General features: G+C 43.7%; 1 protein-coding gene and 1 long non-coding RNA gene across 2 annotated transcripts in view; both read right to left on the bottom strand.

The window, feature by feature from the left end:
• The window catches only part of LOC109140431 (uncharacterized), a 6,404-nt gene extending 6,142 nt beyond the window's left edge, over window positions 1–262 (bottom strand). Inside the window, exon 1 of the mRNA XM_027276843.1 lies at window positions 221–262. Within this exon, the coding sequence (XP_027132644.1) occupies window positions 221–262 (42 nt within the window). The remainder of the gene's footprint in view (window positions 1–220) is intronic.
• Window positions 263–8,917: 8,655 nt separating this feature from the next.
• On the bottom strand, window positions 8,918–9,271 carry LOC113745316 (uncharacterized). Its single transcript, XR_003462095.1, has 2 exons — window positions 9,219–9,271; window positions 8,918–9,101 (listed from the first exon to the last, which is right to left on the bottom strand). It is a non-coding gene; the product is annotated as an uncharacterized LOC113745316 (long non-coding RNA).
• Between the last annotated feature and the right edge of the window lie 9,750 nt (window positions 9,272–19,021).

Below are 19,021 nucleotides of genomic sequence, written 5' to 3'. Positions count from 1 at the left end.
CCGCTGACGATCATCTTTGCGATATTTAGATTAGCCAGAGGCGGAAGAAGCAGTACATCCAACATGGTGGCAGCCAGTGTCACATATTTTGGGCTTCAGAACAGCGCCTAAGATACCTACGGGGGACACACTCAGGCCTGTCCATTCTTTATGCTGTCATTGATCTGCACTACACAGTTGTTGAGATTTGGAGGTGTATGTGTATGTTACCCATGCTTACCCAGAACACCCTTCTCTGCTTCCAGTTGCAAGACGTTTCCATGACCTCTTCAAGGAGTAACCAATAACTCGAATAACACAGGACAACAGCAACAACACACAACACACACAACAACAACAAACAGACTCGTTCCTTTTCCCCGGAATCATATTTTTCCTAACACAGCCAGTTCTCTACAAATAATTATTTCTTCTTTCACTTTCTATGAGAACAAAGACAGATTATTTTTTTGAGTTCTCAGCCAGACACAGAAAAACAAATCATTATTTATAAGACAGACACAGAGAGATGAGACAAGTAACAGTCTCAAGAGCAAACAGAGGAAGTGATGTGAACAGCTGACAAGACACTGTATTTACGGCGACACTCATTGAAAACTTTGATTTTCAACAGTTCACTTGAAATACGTGCTGTGATCGGCTAACAAGGTAATTATTTTATCAAAGAAAGTTATTTGTTTTTTTTTTTACAATCCAATATGTTTTGTTTTTTGATCAGAGTTCTCGCCAAGACGTGGAAGTGGTTTGAGCAGTGAGATGTTCACAAACAGAGTGTTTCATTTGTGTGGTAAGTTGCAGAAAAGCTTCAAAGCAGCTTGCAGCATCTGGATGTGCCTGCTGTGTCTCTCTCAGGAATAGTGTGTGTTGCACGCACAATGTTAGTGTGGAAGTGGAAGGCTTGGCGTGGTTAATGAGCCTGCTAATTTGAATACACACGATCATTAGCAAGCAGTCTCCACACTGGAAGCCATCACTACCAGCAGTGTTTCTAAAGCTCAACATGTTATCACCAATTAAAGAAGAGAGAGAAGTGTGAGCTGTGCGTGGTGTGTGTAACTTATTTACATGATTATATTTAGGAAACAAATTGTTCTCATGGTTAGAAATAAAAACATCCCATCTACAGTATCAGTTTTAAACAGTTATTGAAAAACAGGAGGATTGGTACTTAGGGGCAGGGTGTATGGAAAGGTCTGCAGGAAGAAGATCCAGACGGGCTGAGTGTTGTTTAGATTCAGAGTGTATCAGAGTGCAGCTGTCACTCTAAAAACAACAAAAGCACCTGTATGGCAGTGACAGGGAAACTCTATGGCTCAACCCCCATCCGTCGTGGTCTGGACCTACAACAGTGTAAAAGTAGGGTGGATAAAAAAAGAATAAAAGCACTAGTGTCATTAGTGGTTGGCACCAGTTCTCTAAAAGCACATTTGGGGTCTACCAAAAATACAACAAAAAGGTGTCACAAGCAAACAGCAACTTCCCCAGATAAATTCTGCACTTTCAGTCATTTACCTCACACACAAGCATGTGCATGTCTGCCAAAAAGGCAAAAGAGCAGAGCCTCCCAGGAAGGGGACAGGATGGAAGCCTACTGGCTCCTACCCATCACACCATACAAGCACAATACTGTCTGTTATTCAATTAGTTTTATTTCAATAACTCCGTGTTTGTTGTGGTGACAAAATGACACTGTTAATTGTATGTTTGTTATACTCTGTGTTTTCTGTGCGTCGGCCCAGAGCTGGGTAGCAAACTAAGGAGGGATTCACTTGTCAATGTGAGAAATATCACAACTTTAGTCTGGTGTAATCAAATGAAGGTTAGCCAGAATCTGCATGTATGTCACTTGTATTACCTTTGTGAGACTCTGAACCAACTTGTGTGTGTGAGGATCTCTGACCTTCAGCTGACACAGACTTAGTATCTTTGGTGGTATCTTGGTGTTATGTATTGATTTCTTACATATTACAGCTGTATGCTCATATTCTCTTCTTACCTGGATTGATTAAAACTGATTTTATTAAATACATCAAAGAGAAAGACAATTTCAAATGACTTTGTTTTTTGTTCATCTCTTACTAGAATGCCACCACATGTACTGTATTATGTATGGTTGTTATTCAATGGACAGGACTGTGATTTCAGACACAGCTAGTGACATTGCAGCTTTCACTGGTATGTTGTTTTTATATCTGACATGTAAATGTGCAGTATCACTATCTGGTGCACTGTGTCTGCATTCAGATGTGTTTTTTTGTCATCTGCCTCACGCTTGTCTGATGGAAACAAACACACTATGCGTCTATTTTCATTCACTCACTCCCCAGCAATTTGATATTTGTATGCTGCAGTGTTCTTCTGGTCTGTTATTTCTATGATCATTAATTTCTGATGGCCGGCTACAAGAGCCACATTTTCAGACAAATATCCCAAATGAAAGATAGAAAACATTCTGTTAACCACTACAATTGGTTGCGGCTTTATTATGATGTGATTGCTCATTGACCCTATTTGTACACAGTCTGTGTATGAGCATGGTTGGACCAAGTTAACTTCAGAGTATGACAAATGTCAACAGCCCGACTACGACCAACAGATCACAAATTAACACTCCTACAGGATCCTGACAAAACCCTCATGAGTTGACAATAATGTGACAGTTAATAAGGTAATAATTATGGATATGCATCGTGAAATTACAATTTCAGCTTTTTAAATGAATATTCTGTGTGTTATGGAGCTGTTTAGACCACACTCGTAATACGGGTGGTGCCTCGTTAAACAGATGTTTTACTGCTGTGGAGCGAAGAGAAAGGTTGTTTTTTGGAGCAAAAGGTAGACTGATAAATATTTGTGTATAATATTTAATGATATGAACATGAGTACATGCTTTTTTACCATTTTGACTTTTGGACTTTCACTGGGGTGTGAAAAATACAGAAATACAGGACTAAACATGAGAAGTTCACAGATTTAGTAGCTACATCGGTCCATGGAAAAATCTCTTTTTCGGCAGATATCTTGGTCTCTACAAGACTGAACCAGCAAAAGCTGTTTAATGTTTATATGTTCGCTATTTATTCAGTTAGGGAAACTCCATGATCACTAGAGCCTCGATGTTAGATGGCTGGGACTAGAAATGTCTCTGTTGCTAGGTCACTACTAAGGCTCCAGCTACTTGCTGGAGTATTAAACTGGTTCGCTATGTAGAAGACGGCCGGACTGATTGTTTTCCAGGTATTAGTCATACCCTGTGTATTTCAATGGAAACTGAGATCAGAACAGATACAGTAAGCAAATAGAGCAAATTGCAAAATATATCTGATGATTTATTTTGGTAACTGTTATAATCGCAACTTATTATTGTCAGTCTCCTTATTTCTGGTCATGTGATGAATGCATTGTTTACATTTCACTTTGTGAATCTTGTAATGTAGCATTTACAAGCTGTAAACCCTCAGTGTGAACAGAGACGGGTGATAACCAGCTTCATTATACTGATTATGATCTAGGATCACCAGTGTTTATTTAAGTGAAGCAGTAAAAAAAGAGAAATATGAAGCATAATATGACTGGCCACTCACACACTATTGCAATGTCCACCATGGAGAAGCTGAGCGTGCCAACTCATTCTGCATCCTTAAGTCCAACTATATATATTATTATACTAGCTATTACAAAAAAACAAATCCTGCTTGTGACTGAAAATATATTACATAACTAGAAAATTTCTAAGAAATTTTGAGTGTGCCTGACTCTGGCCCCATCGTCCCCATGCATTATTACTGACAACACTGCTCAGCAAATTCCAGTACTAGAAAAGAATTTGAGAGTGACGAGTGGGCTGTTGCTGGGGGGTCTGTATTCAAAAAGCACACCTCAAACGTCATTTAACAGTTTATTTAGACACAGGAGCAGCTAGCGCGTACGTGCTAGCATTAGCATAGCATTTTAGCTAGCAGTGTAGAATTAGCATGTTAACATTAGCATTTAAGCATTAGCATGTTAACGATGATGGACTAGCAGTTGCATTAGCAGTGTTAACATTAGAATGTTAGCATTAGCATGTTTAACATAACAATGTTAACATTGGCATGGTAGCAGTAGAATGTTAGCATTAGCATGTTAGCATTACATGTTACGCATGTAACACTTAGAATGTTAGCATTCGCATGTTAGCGCTGACGGGCTAACAGTTAATATTAGTGTAACCCTGCTGAAGCGAAAAGTATAGTAATGATAATAATAACTTGAACTAATGGCCAGAATAAGAAACAGAAGATTTAAATTCGAGCCCAGGTGTAACCAACCGATGCACATGAACGACACGCACTGTGGCTCTTTTTGTTAAGTGAGAACAATGCTCCCCTATTTTTAATATGAAGCTGGGGAGAATAATAAACCACAATGAAAATCATACAACAGCCTTACCGGGTAGTATAGAAAATAATAAACAAAATAAAAGTTTTCGCAGCTGCGCGGTTTGTTTTTCTTATTGTTCTGTTCGTTTCACAATATCTGCACCCTTTAGGTGTCGTCCAGCGCACACGATTGTGTGGGTGTGTGTGTGTATGTGTAAAAGTGAGCAAAAGGATTCAATTCCGCGGTGTACGCTCGATCTCCAGGGTCCGGCTCGCCATCAGCGTCCTCTCTCTGCTGGCTCCGTCCTCCAGACAGGCTCATCGAAATCCAAGGGTTCCTCAAAACCTGACCACAATAAGTAGGATCAGAACATATTTCTTCATTTCTCAGATCTTAAACTATGAATCACTTTAAATTGTCTCTATATTCTGTAGAGAATAAGTGCTTTAACTAAACTTGTATTGCAAATAAGATCACAATTTCTCAGAAGCAAAAGGTAAATAATTCATAAGTATATTATGATACCAAATAATTATTTTCTAACAGTACCACACATATAATATGCATTTACATAGCAATTAACATATAATTATCACACAAATAACCAAAATGTAAACTCTGTAATGTTCACAGTAAGAAACCATAACGTAATGTGCTTAAAATAAACAAATATGGTCACAGTCACACACATAGCACATCATAACTCAAGTAAAGCTAGACAAAAGTGTACATCGAGCTAATATTCATCAATACTTGGTGTGACTAGCAGTGCTGATTAGCCCCGGAGCTAGCGCTCCCGATATTAGCATTGAGGCTAGTGGTTAGCTCACGGAGTTACCGTTCAGCTTGTAGCATTAGCGTTTAGCATTTAGCATTAGCACAGCAGGACGATCTCTCACCGCTGCGATTCTTCACCCGAGCGAATCCTCCAACTCACTCCTGCAGGTCGTGGTCGTCCGGGGAGATTCCTCCTTTGGTTTTTTCCGAGTTTTTAATCACTTTTTTCCAGTTTATTCCACTTTTCTGTTTTCTCCGTCCCGACATTAAGACCGTGTCCAGAACAGGCTTCCTCTTGCTCTTCTAGAGCAGGGGTGTCAAACTCTTTTGGTCCAGGGGCCGCATACAACTATATATGAGCCAAGGGGGCCGGAGCAAAAAATCACTGCATAATTTGAAAATATAAAAAAATATATGGATAGAAAATGGGCTAAAAACAAGTGCAATACAAAATCTTTTTTATTTAAAGAATTTTTCTTCAATAAACTAAAAAGTAACAACCGGAGGCTCAATGTTTGTCATATCTCACAGCAGAGCTCATAGCAGAGCAAGCAGATGACATGGAGGCATGAGCTTGGATTATTTTAACATACAGCTTTGAACAATAAAAAATAATGTAAGAAATGTCCAGGTTACACAATGACAGAAATCAAAGCCAAGTTAGACCTCCAGTCTCCCCATAATCATAAAAAAGTATATTTTTCAAACAGCTGTTTGTAGTATGACCACGAGGAGACTGTTGACGTGTGAAGTGATATGGAGTCCATACACTGTATAACAGTATAACAGAGTTATGATTTTTGTTTGCAGCGTCTCTCTTGGAAGTGAAATTGCAGACGCTCTGCCGCACTCGTCGGGGCCGCTGGCTGCTCGTAGAGATAACTGTTATGGGTCCAGCTCGGAGGAGGCTGTTCTTTTACAAAACGGGTTTTTGGTTCTTGTAGCTCGTAGTAATATGCTATGAGATGTGAAGAGGCATCATTTGTGTTTGAACAAAGTTTCCCTCTTACTTATTGATCCCGGAAGTCCGAATCTGTGAAATCCTTTCCAACTTTACCGAACTTGTTTAAGATTGTTTCCTTTAGTACAGCACTTGCGGCATGCACACCAAACAACAAGGTTCCCATTCACTGAAAAAATACGAATTAGTCCATTTTCCTGGAAGATCCGACACCAGTGTCCACTTTCTTTTTTTTTCTTTTTTGACAGCGACATTTGTCCAACGAGGGTGCAAGATTGAAACAAAGTGTCCGCTACCTGCTCTCAGAGAACCAAGCCTTCATGAGCGCCCGCTCTAGTGAGCGCAGCGGTGCGTCATGATATTATGAAAAATGTAATAAAATTATATTTATTAAAAATATGCCGCGGGCCGGATGAAAAAGCTAGGCGGGCCGGATGTGGCCCGCGGGCCGCATCTTTGACACCCCTGTTCTAGAGGCTTCGGATTACTATGGGGAAATTTTTTGTCTCAGAAAGATTTTAATGTGTACAATATGATGTGTAACATATGCATACATTTATAAATATCCAAATACAAAATACAAATATAAAATGTGACATACAAATAAATAAACGAATTTGTATAAATAAATGTGGATTTGCAAATATATTTTCGAGATTTGAAAATAAATTGTCCTTGACTTTATGTGTGGAGTCAGCATTTGTGGATCCATTTTTGCTTTTCTCCGCGATGACGTAATTTTGAGACATTCCCCGCTCACCACGATTCACAAAAAATGCCACCAGATTTGATACAAATAGCGGTACACCCTTCACCGACCATCCAGCAGATGGCAGTGGTTGTGGCAACGGTGCCAGTCAGCATTGGAGGCTATCCGTCAGAGACTTTCTTACAAGAGTAAATGAAAACTGCATGATCAACATGGAAGCGGCCAGGGGATAACTGCATGGGTAAGTGTGTTATATGGCGTGTGTGTTTATAGTGGATTTCCCCCCAACTTGACAGTATAGACCTTTTCACAGTTGACAACAAAACAATGTGTTAAAAGGGTCGGTTAAAGAACGTTTTTTTAAATAGTTTATCGTTGTCTGTCCTTTGGTGGCAAACTAAGACATAGTGGCTAGATTTTGTTCCCAGCCAAAAAAATACCACTATTGTTAACCAGACCGTGTTGCGTGCTGTTGTGTGGCGGAAGTGTACCGGAAATAAAGTAGGGCCATAGAACGTTCGTACATTGCTTTGTTGTCAACGGTGAAAAGGTCTATACTGTCAAGTTGGGGGAAATCCACTATACGCACACACGCAATAAATAACACTACTTACCCATGCAGTTAATCCACTGGCCGCTTCCATGTTGACATGCAGTTTCATTTACTCTTGTAAGAAAGTCTCTGACTGGATAGCCTACAAATGACTGACGGGCACCGTTTGCACAACACTGCCATTGCTGGATGTTGGTGAAGGGTGTACCGCTATTTGTATTCAAATCGGTGGCATTTATTTGTGAATCGTGGTGAGCGGTAGGAATGTCTCAAAATACGCATCGCGAGAAAAGCAAAAATGGATCCACAAATGCTGACTCCACACATAGAAGTTCAAGGACATTTATTTTTCAAACTCGAAAATATTTGCAAATCCACATTTATTATACAATTCGTTTTTTTATTTGTATGTCACATTTATATTTGTATTTTGTATTTGGATATTTATAAATGTAGCATATGTATACACATCATATTGTACACATTAAAATCTTTCTGAGACAAAATTATCCCCATAGATTACAGACTGCATCTTCTGCTCCTCCAACTGCGTGTGTATGTGTGTGTGTGCTTGTTCTGTGTGTGTGTGTGTGTGTGTGGTGTGTGGTGTGTGTGCGGCGTGGTGTTGTTCTGTGTGTGTGTGTGTGTGTGTGTTGGTGTGTGCGTAGAAAATTCTCGGCTCAAAATAACATGGAGTATATGAGGCTTTGGTGGGGAGTAGGATCAATTAGCCTGTATGGAGCCAAAACTATATGTCTGACAGCTTTGGCAGGCGAATGTGAGTGATACAACAAAATTTTGCTACGTTTCTATGTAGAAATCGCGTGTCTGTAGTGGGGCAGTTGAGTCCACGGTAGTGAAATCCGTTTTATTTTTTCACTGATTGTTCTCTCCCCTCTCCACTCTAGCGATGACATCACTCAGTCTAGCTCTGGAATGTTTCTCGCAATACACACCCATTATTTTTTGGCTCGTTTTCTGGATTTTTGGCAAAACCGTCGGTTTTGATACCCGTTTTGTGTATGTGCGACAAAAAACTCTGGGAGGAGAAGCGAACCGAAAAAAAACACGGAAGAAACGGAAGACGAATAATAAGAATAAGCCCGAGAGGTTTTAAAGAGTGTGCTCAGGCACACTCAATAAGCGCGGTGGAAACTATATAGTGTGCGCTTTCAGGCACACTCAATAAGCCGCGGTGGATAACATAGAGTGTGCGCCTTGCACGCACACTCAACTAGAAAATTTCTAAAGAAATTTTGAGTGTGCCTGACTCTGGCCCGGGACCTCTCCCCATACATCATTGACACTGTTGAGTAGTTTACAGAATATTACTTCACAATTGCTTAGGTATGTGACAGATCAAGCTTTCAACAGGTGTTCATATGAGAGAGAAATAGGCTGTTAAAAATTAACTGTTTGCGCTTAGAAATGTTGTGAAAGGGCATAAGAAATACACTGCATTCCTGCAGTGTTGATGCCGTCTGCTGAAATGCCAGATGCAACTGTGGAAATTTCTATGAAAAGATAGTGTGAAATGACCAGGAAACATTATAAGATATTAACAAAGTGTTTATTATAGTGTTGTAATCATAAAGTTCTGTGATGACAGTTTGAAAAATCTCCATTACAATTCCCAGCATGACCAAGCACTTGGCAACGGTGGCAAGGAAAAACTGCCTGTGGCAGAAACCTTGAGCAGGACCCGGATCATGGTGGGTGGCCATCTGCTGCGACCAATTCTAAATAAAACAAATAATAATAATATAGTATAGTAAACTGTTGAAATGTAGATGTTTCCACATTTGTGATACATGTGATAGAAGGCAATGAAAGTACAATTTTTACTAATATTTTACCTCAAGCCCTGTGTTGAAATGCTGATTCTTCACAGGTTGAACGGCTGCCATCTTTGCCTGTAGCCCTCACTGATGCCGACTTTATGGTCTTTGGGGTTACTGCCATCCGTCTTTGCATGGTCTTCATCATGGATCAGATTTATTCAAATCAAAAACAAACAAAAAAAAGAAAAAGGAGAGGAAAAAAGAAAATTAATGAATAACATGACAGAATAAGCATATGGCAAACAAACATCAATAATGTAATAAATGTTATATTGGTCCAGAAATGAAATATAAAAAATGGAAGAAAAAAGAGCACTTAGCGTAATGTTGTGAAGTCTGTCTTGCCTGTTTTCTCCTTAAAGTGCAGGGAAAAAAAACAAAAGAGTGTTAATAGTGTTTTCTGAGACACATAAACAAGATGTCTTTAGAGTAAATGACATAATCTGTCATTATAGTATAAGATATATATAATATATATAATATATAATAGATATATATCATGATAAATGTGTGTGGTGTGTGTGTAACTGTCAATGGTATATATGTTCATGTGAAGGTACACTAGTGCTCTTTTATTCAGAAAACCCCCTCATGTCACATCTACATTCAGATCTGGTTATTTATCTACACAGATTAAATGTTAAATAAAATATTTCAATTATTTAATCATCACAGTAACATGTTACACACATTAGTAGCTAGGTAAACACTCACAAAATACATACTTTGGTTTTGTGTATATTACATAAGGACGTAAACCATTTATAATCATCACTTAAAAGTTTACATACGTTGTTTTTTGGGGGTGGGGGGTCCACAGTTTTTCCTCACCGTATGACTGGTCTGTGGCGTTACACTTCGGAAAGGGGCTGCATATATTTTTAGGTAAGAAGGGGTGGCTGAGTACTTTTGTCACCATATTTGTATTTGTTTCTCGCTTATTCGCCCAGATATGATCTAAGTTTAGCAATGGTGGCATTTTATAATCTAAAATAAAGCTTTTGGATTGTGCGTTATCCGACTGTTTTGGTGCAATTGCCCTTTAGCGCAGCTCCCATCTAGTGGATGCATAACGCAACCCCCACCACTACTGTAGCTTCTATAGCTAATGCGCCTAATAATGCCCGGTGCGCGCCTATATATGGAAAATCTCAGTTTTAAAAAATAGGCCGTCAATTAAAGTGTGGCGGTATAATCCTTATAGTGGCGGAAAATACAGTATTTAATTCAGTTATTCAGCGTGAGAATTGTTTTCTGCTGCATACAGTTTTAAATGGTTGTTGTTATTGTTAATTCCTCAGGCTGCAGGGTTGTATTAGATAGTAGTAACGTAGGGAAGTGAAACATTACAAAAAATCACGCGAATCACCCTCACACACAAAATCAATCAGCAGAAGAGAAACGTGTAGACTAATTCTCCTCAATAATCGCAGAAAGAACTGCGTGGCGTGACGTACCACGCGAAATGAGAGACGGCTGGCGTGAACACGCAGTTCAAAAAGCCCTGTGGACGGGGGCGTGGTGCATAAGCTGCAGGAGAAGAGGTTGTGGGGAGGGCTCCGAGAGAGCGCCAGGTGAGGTGTGGACCACTGGTTCCCTTCCCCCGACTGGCTAATCACTCTCGCCCTCTTTTCGAACGCAACAGTAGCGTGCTGGTGCCAGAAGAGGAAGCAGGAAGAAGAACACGCGGCAGACGGCAAGCAAGACCTGTGAAACGGCTGCATGTGGTCTGAATGTGGTGCCAGAAAAGACAAACGTCCTTACAAACGGGTTTGGGCTCCGACTGGTCCTGGCCTGAGAACCCAACAGTCGGCAGCAAGACTGTCCATTTTGGCGCGCCAACTACGCAGCACAGGGAGGCGATGTTCGGAACCACAGCAGGTCAGCCAGTGAAGGGCGTGCGTGGGCCCAAATGGTGCCCGGAGGTTTGCCGCGATGAGCCCGGGACCAGGCGGTGCAGCAGGCAACACGCGCGGCGCTTCAGCTCAGACTGAGAGGCAGACGCAGCTGCTGGAAGGCGATGTTTGGTCCGCGGGCGGGGGCAACGCCAAGGGGTCCCTCGCTCTCCCAGCATGACCCATGCACGATGGACCGGGGATGACGGATGCGCAAGTCGTACCTCGAATGTTCGAAAAAAAAAGGCCCCCGCGACAGCGTCGGCGTGCGGCTGGACGGAGGCAGGTGGGCCGTGCGGGCTGCTTCCCTTCCTCACTTTTATCGGTGAACTCGCGACAAAGCGGCGCTCCGGCCTGCCCTGCCCTCCTCTCGGGGGGCAGTACCCGGTCTGGTAAGAGGGCTGTCCTGGACAGACTGGGACACTCGGCCTCGGCCGAGGACCACCGCCGTAGAGTTTCGGGGGACCCAAGCTGGAGCCGCCGACCGCCCAGTCACCTATGCCCAGCAGCTGAGGGACGCGGCGTATAGGTTGGCCTGCAACCGTGGGGGGAACAAGGCGAGAGACATCTGACAGAGAAATCGTGCTGGAGGCAGTTCGTGAGGTGCTGCCGGCGGCAACCCTGAGTGGTGGCGTTGTCACCGTCCCCTGCGACCTGGGGCGGGGGGGGGCCGTTGCCCCTCGTGGAAGCCATCTGGCCGTCCACTCCCGGGGCCAGGCTCAGAGGGCGTGGCCAGCGTCCTCCGGCCATCCCAAGCCCGGCACCTCGCAGGAGACCCCCGCCAGTTACCCACCCCAACCGGTCCCCCCGCGGTACACAGCATCCGCTCGCCCCTCCCCTGCTCCTCGCTTAAATGTCCCTTCTTTTTTCTCTTTCCGCCACAGGGTCGCAGCCGCTACGGGCGGCTGCTCTTAGCCCACAGGGTTCGTCAGGCGGCGGGGCATGGTTAGAGGCAGAGGGGTGGATATCAGTGTGTGCATGGGGGATATTCACAGATATCCGGGTGGTGCCAGTGGAAATTCGTACAGAGGGTAAAAAGCATAGTGTGAAGGCTGGCGTTAGCTCCCCCCTGCGCAAAATCCCTCTGATCTTGGGACAAGATTGGCCTGGGTTTGATAGTTTAGTGGGGAGTGTGGTGGGGGTGGCGCTCCACGACCGACAGGGACATGGAATTGTGCGCGGTGCCAGGCGGTGAACGCGAGGTTGTCCGACAAATGCAGACGGGGAGGGGGAGCCAGCAGTGCCCTTCCTCAGGAGGCGCCGGCCGGTTCTGTATTTGACTCCATGGAAGATTTTTCCACTGAGCAGTCTCTGATGAACTCGATAACGTCTGTCTTTAACCAGTGATACAAATTATGGTCAAACATGGTGCGCCCTGACGCAGCGGGTAACGTATCCACATGTTTTTCATGCGGCAGGACAGATTATATAGAGGTGAGTCTGACACTCAAGCAGAATGACATAATCCAACCCAATTGTTTGGTCCCGAAAAGCCGGAAATAGTTTTCAGGCGGCTCATTAGAACCCGATGGCTGGACACATGGGATATGATAAAACACTAAAAAACCGGAATAATGGTCGATTCGATGGCCAGGCATTCGGGCAGGACGTGCGCCCGCTGGTGTGGGCGTCTTGTCCGAATGCCAGTTAGTTTAACCAACCACCGGCCATACCGAGAGCGCCGTGTGCGGGCGGCCCGTACAGCTGAGCGAGGTCCCATTTTTGAACGAATTGGGAATGGACATCATCGGGCGCATGTTCACGCGGAGCGAAAGGGATAATCACTTTGTGGTAGTCTTGTGGATAACGCAACGCGATATCCAGAAGGCAGTGCGCTGCACACCATCTCTGCAAAGAGTGGGTGCCGCAGGACTGTGTCAAGTTATCTCCCGAGGTGGGATTCCCGAAAGAGAATCCTGACTGACAGCACCGCAATTTAGGTCCTAACACTGAGAGAACTGTAAGATTATGGGCATCAAGGCTATTCGAACAGTAATTTAAACATCCTCAAACTGACCGGCCCTCGTCGAGCGCACTGAAATAAAGAACTGTTGAAGTCCATGATTCCGTAAGTTTGTGCACAGATGAAGCGTATTGGGATAAAATGGGCTAATCCTCTGTGTTTTGGCAAGTGCGGCCGAGGTACCCACCCCAGGCCTCCACGGGATTTTTCTCCCTTTGAGCTAAAAACTGTTTGCAGAAACCACGCGGGGTTTTCTGGCCTGGTTAAAAAAGCGGGGAGGAAGGGTCCCGAGCCCAAGTAAGAACGAAGTTCAGTACGTCCTGGACCTGAGAGCAAAACCCCCACACACTTAGGAACAGTTATCACGCGAGAATTTGCCCAGGCCCAGGAACGTCAGCGGCACGCTGTACAACAGAGGATCTAGTTGAGACAATTTTTCATCATCAAACATCCACAATTTCAATCACCGGGAGATAAAGTGCTTGTAATTGCTCCCATCTTCCAACTCCCAAAGTTACTCGCCAAGTGGCAAGGGACCCTTTGTGGTCCAACGGCGAGTGGGTGACGTTGACTATGAGCTTTGTGCGATCTGACAGGGGGGGGCGACCCGATTTTTCACCTCAACCTCCTTAAAGCTTGGAGAGAGGCGGAGTCCTGTCTCCCTGGTGACGGCATGCAGAGAGAGATGAGTTGGGGCCGGAGGTACCAAATCGACCAATCATGCCTCGCTCCGTTTGTTAAACCAATTCTCACACGTCCCAGAGAGCAGAATTTGCAGGTTGCAAGGCAGCGTTACGCTTGATGTGTCTCTCCTTTCCCCCCTGGCAAGGGCGCACAAGCCCTTATGAACACCATGTTTGAGACTCACCCGGCGTGACAGTGGGACAGTTGGCTTTTACACAGGTCCCCCCTATCGGCGACCTGAAACAACAAGAGAAAAGTGACAGGGGCTGAATGAAAGCAATGTTGAAGATGGTGGTAACAGAAGAGTCCCACAGTGCCTGGTGTAGCCCCATCGTTCGTGTTCTTGGGGGGGGTAGTCAAGAAAGATGGGTCTAATCCGTTCTGTGTGACATCGCAAAGTGAATGATGTTTTCACCATCACAGTTGATGGCCTATCAATGCCCCCGGGTTGACGACTCCTGACGCCTGGCAACTGCTCGCTTTTTTAGACGCTGGATTTGACCAAGGGCTACTGGCAGATTCCCTGTGCCGGGTCTAAGGAGAAAACGGCTTCGCCACTCCGTACGGATTTGTACCAATTTGGTCACACTCTTCTCCGTTCGGGTTGTTCGGGGTGATTTATTGTGCTAAGTTTAAGCAAGGCAGGTAACTGCAGGGAAGTGCCTTGGCATCAGCCACATTTTCAACGCCATCTATGCGACCGGGTGCTGGCGGCCGCAGGCTGCATATGCTCCTCCTACCTGGAGGACGTCATCATCCACAAGCAACAAACTGGGCGGAGCATGTGGCAGCAGGTGGCCGCGGTGCGCGAGTCACTGAGGCAGGCGGGGCTCACGGCCCAACCCGAAGAAGTTGGCAGTTGGGAGGGAGGGATGTTAACGGTGTCTGGGGTACCACGTGGGTGCGGGGCAGGGCGTCACAGGTAGATAAGGACATCGCAGCGATTGCAGCCTGCCCAAGGGCCAAGAAAAAAAATAGTGCGGCGGTTTTTTTGGGGTGGCCGGCTATACCCACCACTACCGGCGAGTTTATCCCCAACGGTCGCGGAGCTGACCAGCCCCTTAACCGACCTCACCCGAAAGGGGCGTCAGATCCGGTCCAGGGTGGACGGAGCGGTGCCAGTGTCATTGAGAGGGTAAAGCAGGCCCTCCGTGGGGAGCCCCCTCTCCCACACCTAACTTCTCTCTCTCTCCCTTTTTGTCGTCCTGCGACTGATGCGTTCGGCAAGGGCTGGGGCCGTTTCTGATCCTAGCAGGTGCAGGGCATCGACCGCCCCAGTGCTTGTACATCAGCCGCAAGCTGTCCGAGAAGGAGGCCAGGTACAGCACGGTGGAGAGGGAGTGCCTGGCCATCCGGTGGGTGGTCGGTGGCTCTGCGGTAACTACTGCTGGGCGCCCATTCACCCTCCTGTCGGACCAACGCTCCCCTCACAGTGGCTTCCACCGCATGAAGGATGCCACGCCCGGATCACACAGTGGTATCTGGCGTTGGCAGCCGTTTAAGTTCACTGTGGTCATAGCCGCGGTCGGCCCAGGTGGCGTGCGAGATGGCGGTGGCCGAATTTCCCGCTCTGGGAGGGCGGGGGGGGGAGTTTGTGGGTTAGGCCGGACGCTCCACCGGCCTAAGGCGGGCGGTGGAGCATTGGACGGGGCGTGGTGCATCGCTGCAGGAAGAGAGGTGTGGGGAGGCCAGGAGAGCACGCCAGGTGAGAGTGATTGAACAACACGGGTTCCCGACTGACTAATCACTCTCGCCCTCTTGTTGACCACAGTAGCATGCTGGGGCCAGAGAAGGAAGCGGGAAAAACGAGAGAAGACACTCGGCAGAACGGCAGCAAGACGCCTGTGAACGGCTGCAGTGTGGCCTGATTTGTGCAATAAATAAGCTTCCTTACAAACGGGGTTTGTCTCCCGACTGGTTTGTGCTAGAACCCACAGTGGGCAGCAAGACTGTCACAGCCACCCCAAAAAAAAACCCACCGCACCACGCAGACTCGCATACAAACCACCACGCGGGTTCACCGCAGTCTGTATATTAAAACACACACTAATACACACACAGGGGCATTATATGAAGCCTCACATACAATGTGTCCCAAGATTACAGGATTTATTTTCAACCAGGAGTTGAGAAATAAGTTAACAGCCGCTAAACAAGCGGCTCAACTTAAATTTAAGTAAATTAAGCAAAATGAAATTATGAGCGTGGTCTAAAAGAATTTCGAATCAACTGATAACTAATTTTTAAATGACCGGATTACACAATATAGTGAACGTTTTAACCTCCGAAGGACGGATTGGCGGATCCGCTTGTGGGACCTTTTGTATTGAAAGAGGGCCTTATTTTTACTGTTCTTAACATATTGGTTGAAAAACTGCATATGTTATGGCAGGCAAAAGGATTGATATATAGATATATAGTATTATAGATAGATATATAATATTAGCTTGTCATTCAAAAACTCGTCACCTAGTATGTTTTGGGGTGTGATTTTGAGTAAAAAATTTAAAATAAAATATTACGTAGTAGGCTATTGTAAGATGTTTTTGTTTTCACTCACGTTTTTTCCTTATAGCCATAAGACCTATAAGCCAAATGTTAAAGAAGTAACAAACCCACATTTTTGATAGCAAACATATAATTAACATAGCTTAACAGTATAGCCATAGGATTATAAAGTACATGCTAGCAACAATACACGTATAAAAATATGCCGGCTCTTACCATACGTCAGACGAGAGCGGGAAGAGGAGAGTTACAGTCGGAGTACAGTGTATAAACGGGACCCACAACACAAACATCCAATGGATGTTGTCCCGTAACGTCCTCCAATCAAAGTTATGTAAATGTCAAACAATGTCATAAAACGCGACAGCAGCTTGTCGTTGCGGTGAATGACGTATGCAGGGGCAGAGCTGAGGAAGTGATGCACAGCCAGAGTTTTGCGTCTCTATATTTTCTGTTCATCGTTGTCCTCTCTCCTCTGATGTATCGCATGCCTATACAGACACATAATGCACGGGTTAATCAGCATTCCTACCTGTATTTTATCGGCGTACGTGTAATCCACCAACCACCATCTATTTTTAATGATAAATCTAGGTTTTTCCATCTATTCCCACGGTCTTCTCCACTAAAATAGTGAGGCTGGTAACAGATTTGAGGCGACAAATTTGGCAAAAACAGTTTGTATTTATGTATTATATTTATGCAGAATTGACAAGAAGACTGTGGAGATACAGATTAGTTTTTTTTTATTCTCTTGTGTTTCTTCACAATTGCTTTTATGTAACGTAAATCATTGTAACTACAGGATCATTTCTTACAGGGTACGTGTCATGTGTTTTTACTTAGTATTCAGAGCATCAATGGTTTAATGTTAAACTGTTAAAGTACTAAAAGGTAAGAATCATAATCATGGGAATAATATTTAAGTAAATAATAACAACAACAATAATAATACAACCATGTAATAAGGATGTGTATACTTATGTAATACTATATTGGTAATGAATTAAATAAAGCTATTCTTAATGTCCAGTCAAAGGCAGTTTCTACATGTAGGTTTTTCAAAGGTTTAGAAGAGTATCCACCAGACCCCTTACCTTTTAACATATAAGGGACATGTGCTTTTATTTTGAAACACCACCCTCAGTCTGAGTTTTAAGTGAGGGACCATAGGTCCAGACAAGTATTTATATGCATATTTAATTAAATTAATGACTAAGCTAATAACTAATGTGTACTCCACTGTAAAAGGTTCAAGTCAGGCACACACTTTTTCACAAGATATTAAAATGTATCAATTCCATAGGTTCTGTCATTAAAATTAATTAAAGTAAAATTACTTTTACAACTGTTGGTCTTTTCATATATTTCAACCAAAGAATGTGTAAATTTGTAATGCTTTATTCTCTTAATAAAGAAAGATGACGTTTTTCCTTAACTGATTCTAAACTTGTTGAAGTAATTACCATTTTAAAATAGATCTCTTCTGACAAAATGTATATGAATAATTCCAAATTTTAAAAAAGGTAGTTTAAGTTCAAATTAGTATAGATAAAAAAGAAATTATCTTCACACTGAATACTTATTGGAAGCCACTGGCTTCACCATTAATGAAATGAATGAAAAACAAATAATACAGACTAACTAGTAACAGAATAGGAACGATTAACAACGATATTCATTAACAATATTACTACTAATACAATATTTACAAAATACATAATCTAATAAAATACAATAATAAAAACTATATAATTTTAATATTTTGTGAATTAAAAAATATTTACAATTAAAAATTCTAAGCAAGAGGACAGCCCAGTCCTGACATGGGCCAGAGAGTTGCAGAGTGATAAGGAAGGAAGGGACGAGGAAAAGTAAAGGGAGAAGAAAAGAGGATAGGTTGAGGGAAGAGCAGAAGTGGAACAGGGTTATGGCTAAGATGTTAGTTTGTTTTTTTTATTTTTTTAATAAAAATAATAAACATGAAAAACTCAACATTAGCCATAACACGGAGGGCTGTCTTTAGGACTAAATATGTGTCCTAAAGCCCAAATTCAAATGCAGTGTAGCAGTTTACTGTATTTGATGTGGTCTTTAAGACAGTTGGCTATTGCACTTAAAAAATAATCATTTCCCCTAGGGTGAAATGAACTTTACTAACGCCAGAATAGCCCTGGAGTGTTAATTTTGGGGGGGGGTGTTATTAATGAGAGGGTGCTCAACAATGGCACCATCCAAAACACGGACCAATGTAGCCAAACACTGTGACAAATTCCGGGCTTTGTCCCACTCTCACCGTATTTGCAACCAGCCCTCCACTGGCACCTCTGACACAATGAAGAAAACATTATCCTATGTGAGGGTGCCAGTGGTGAAGCTGGTGCAGGTCCTCCTTCATCCGGGTGACGAGTTCGACACTGGTGGTCTCCCCCAGGTCGTTCCCGCCCAAGTGGCTGAGGAGGACATCCGTGTGCTTTCCTCGCAGGCAGCTTTGGAAAAAGGGAAGAAGACGTCTCCAGCGCAGTCCACCCCAGCCAAACCAGCAAATGGAGACGTCATTAAGGTCCAAGTTCCTTCCGGTCGTCTCTGCAGCTCTCTGGGCACCACGTCGGACATAGCTGTCCCCCATTATCCAGACTGTGACTATGGGAAGACAAAAAGAACAATTACTTCAGTTGATGAAAAAAAAAGTACTAAAAAGTGTGGCTCATGACAGTACTAAATAGCTGAGACTGATACTTACTGTTTTTGCCATTGGCACATCTGAT

This window comes from Larimichthys crocea, unplaced genomic scaffold (genome assembly GCF_000972845.2).
Source record: "Larimichthys crocea isolate SSNF unplaced genomic scaffold, L_crocea_2.0 scaffold634, whole genome shotgun sequence".
Lineage (NCBI taxonomy): Eukaryota > Metazoa > Chordata > Actinopteri > Sciaenidae > Larimichthys > Larimichthys crocea.
The sequence above is the reverse complement of the archived record's forward strand: the minus strand, read 5'-3'. Positions and strand labels throughout refer to the sequence as shown.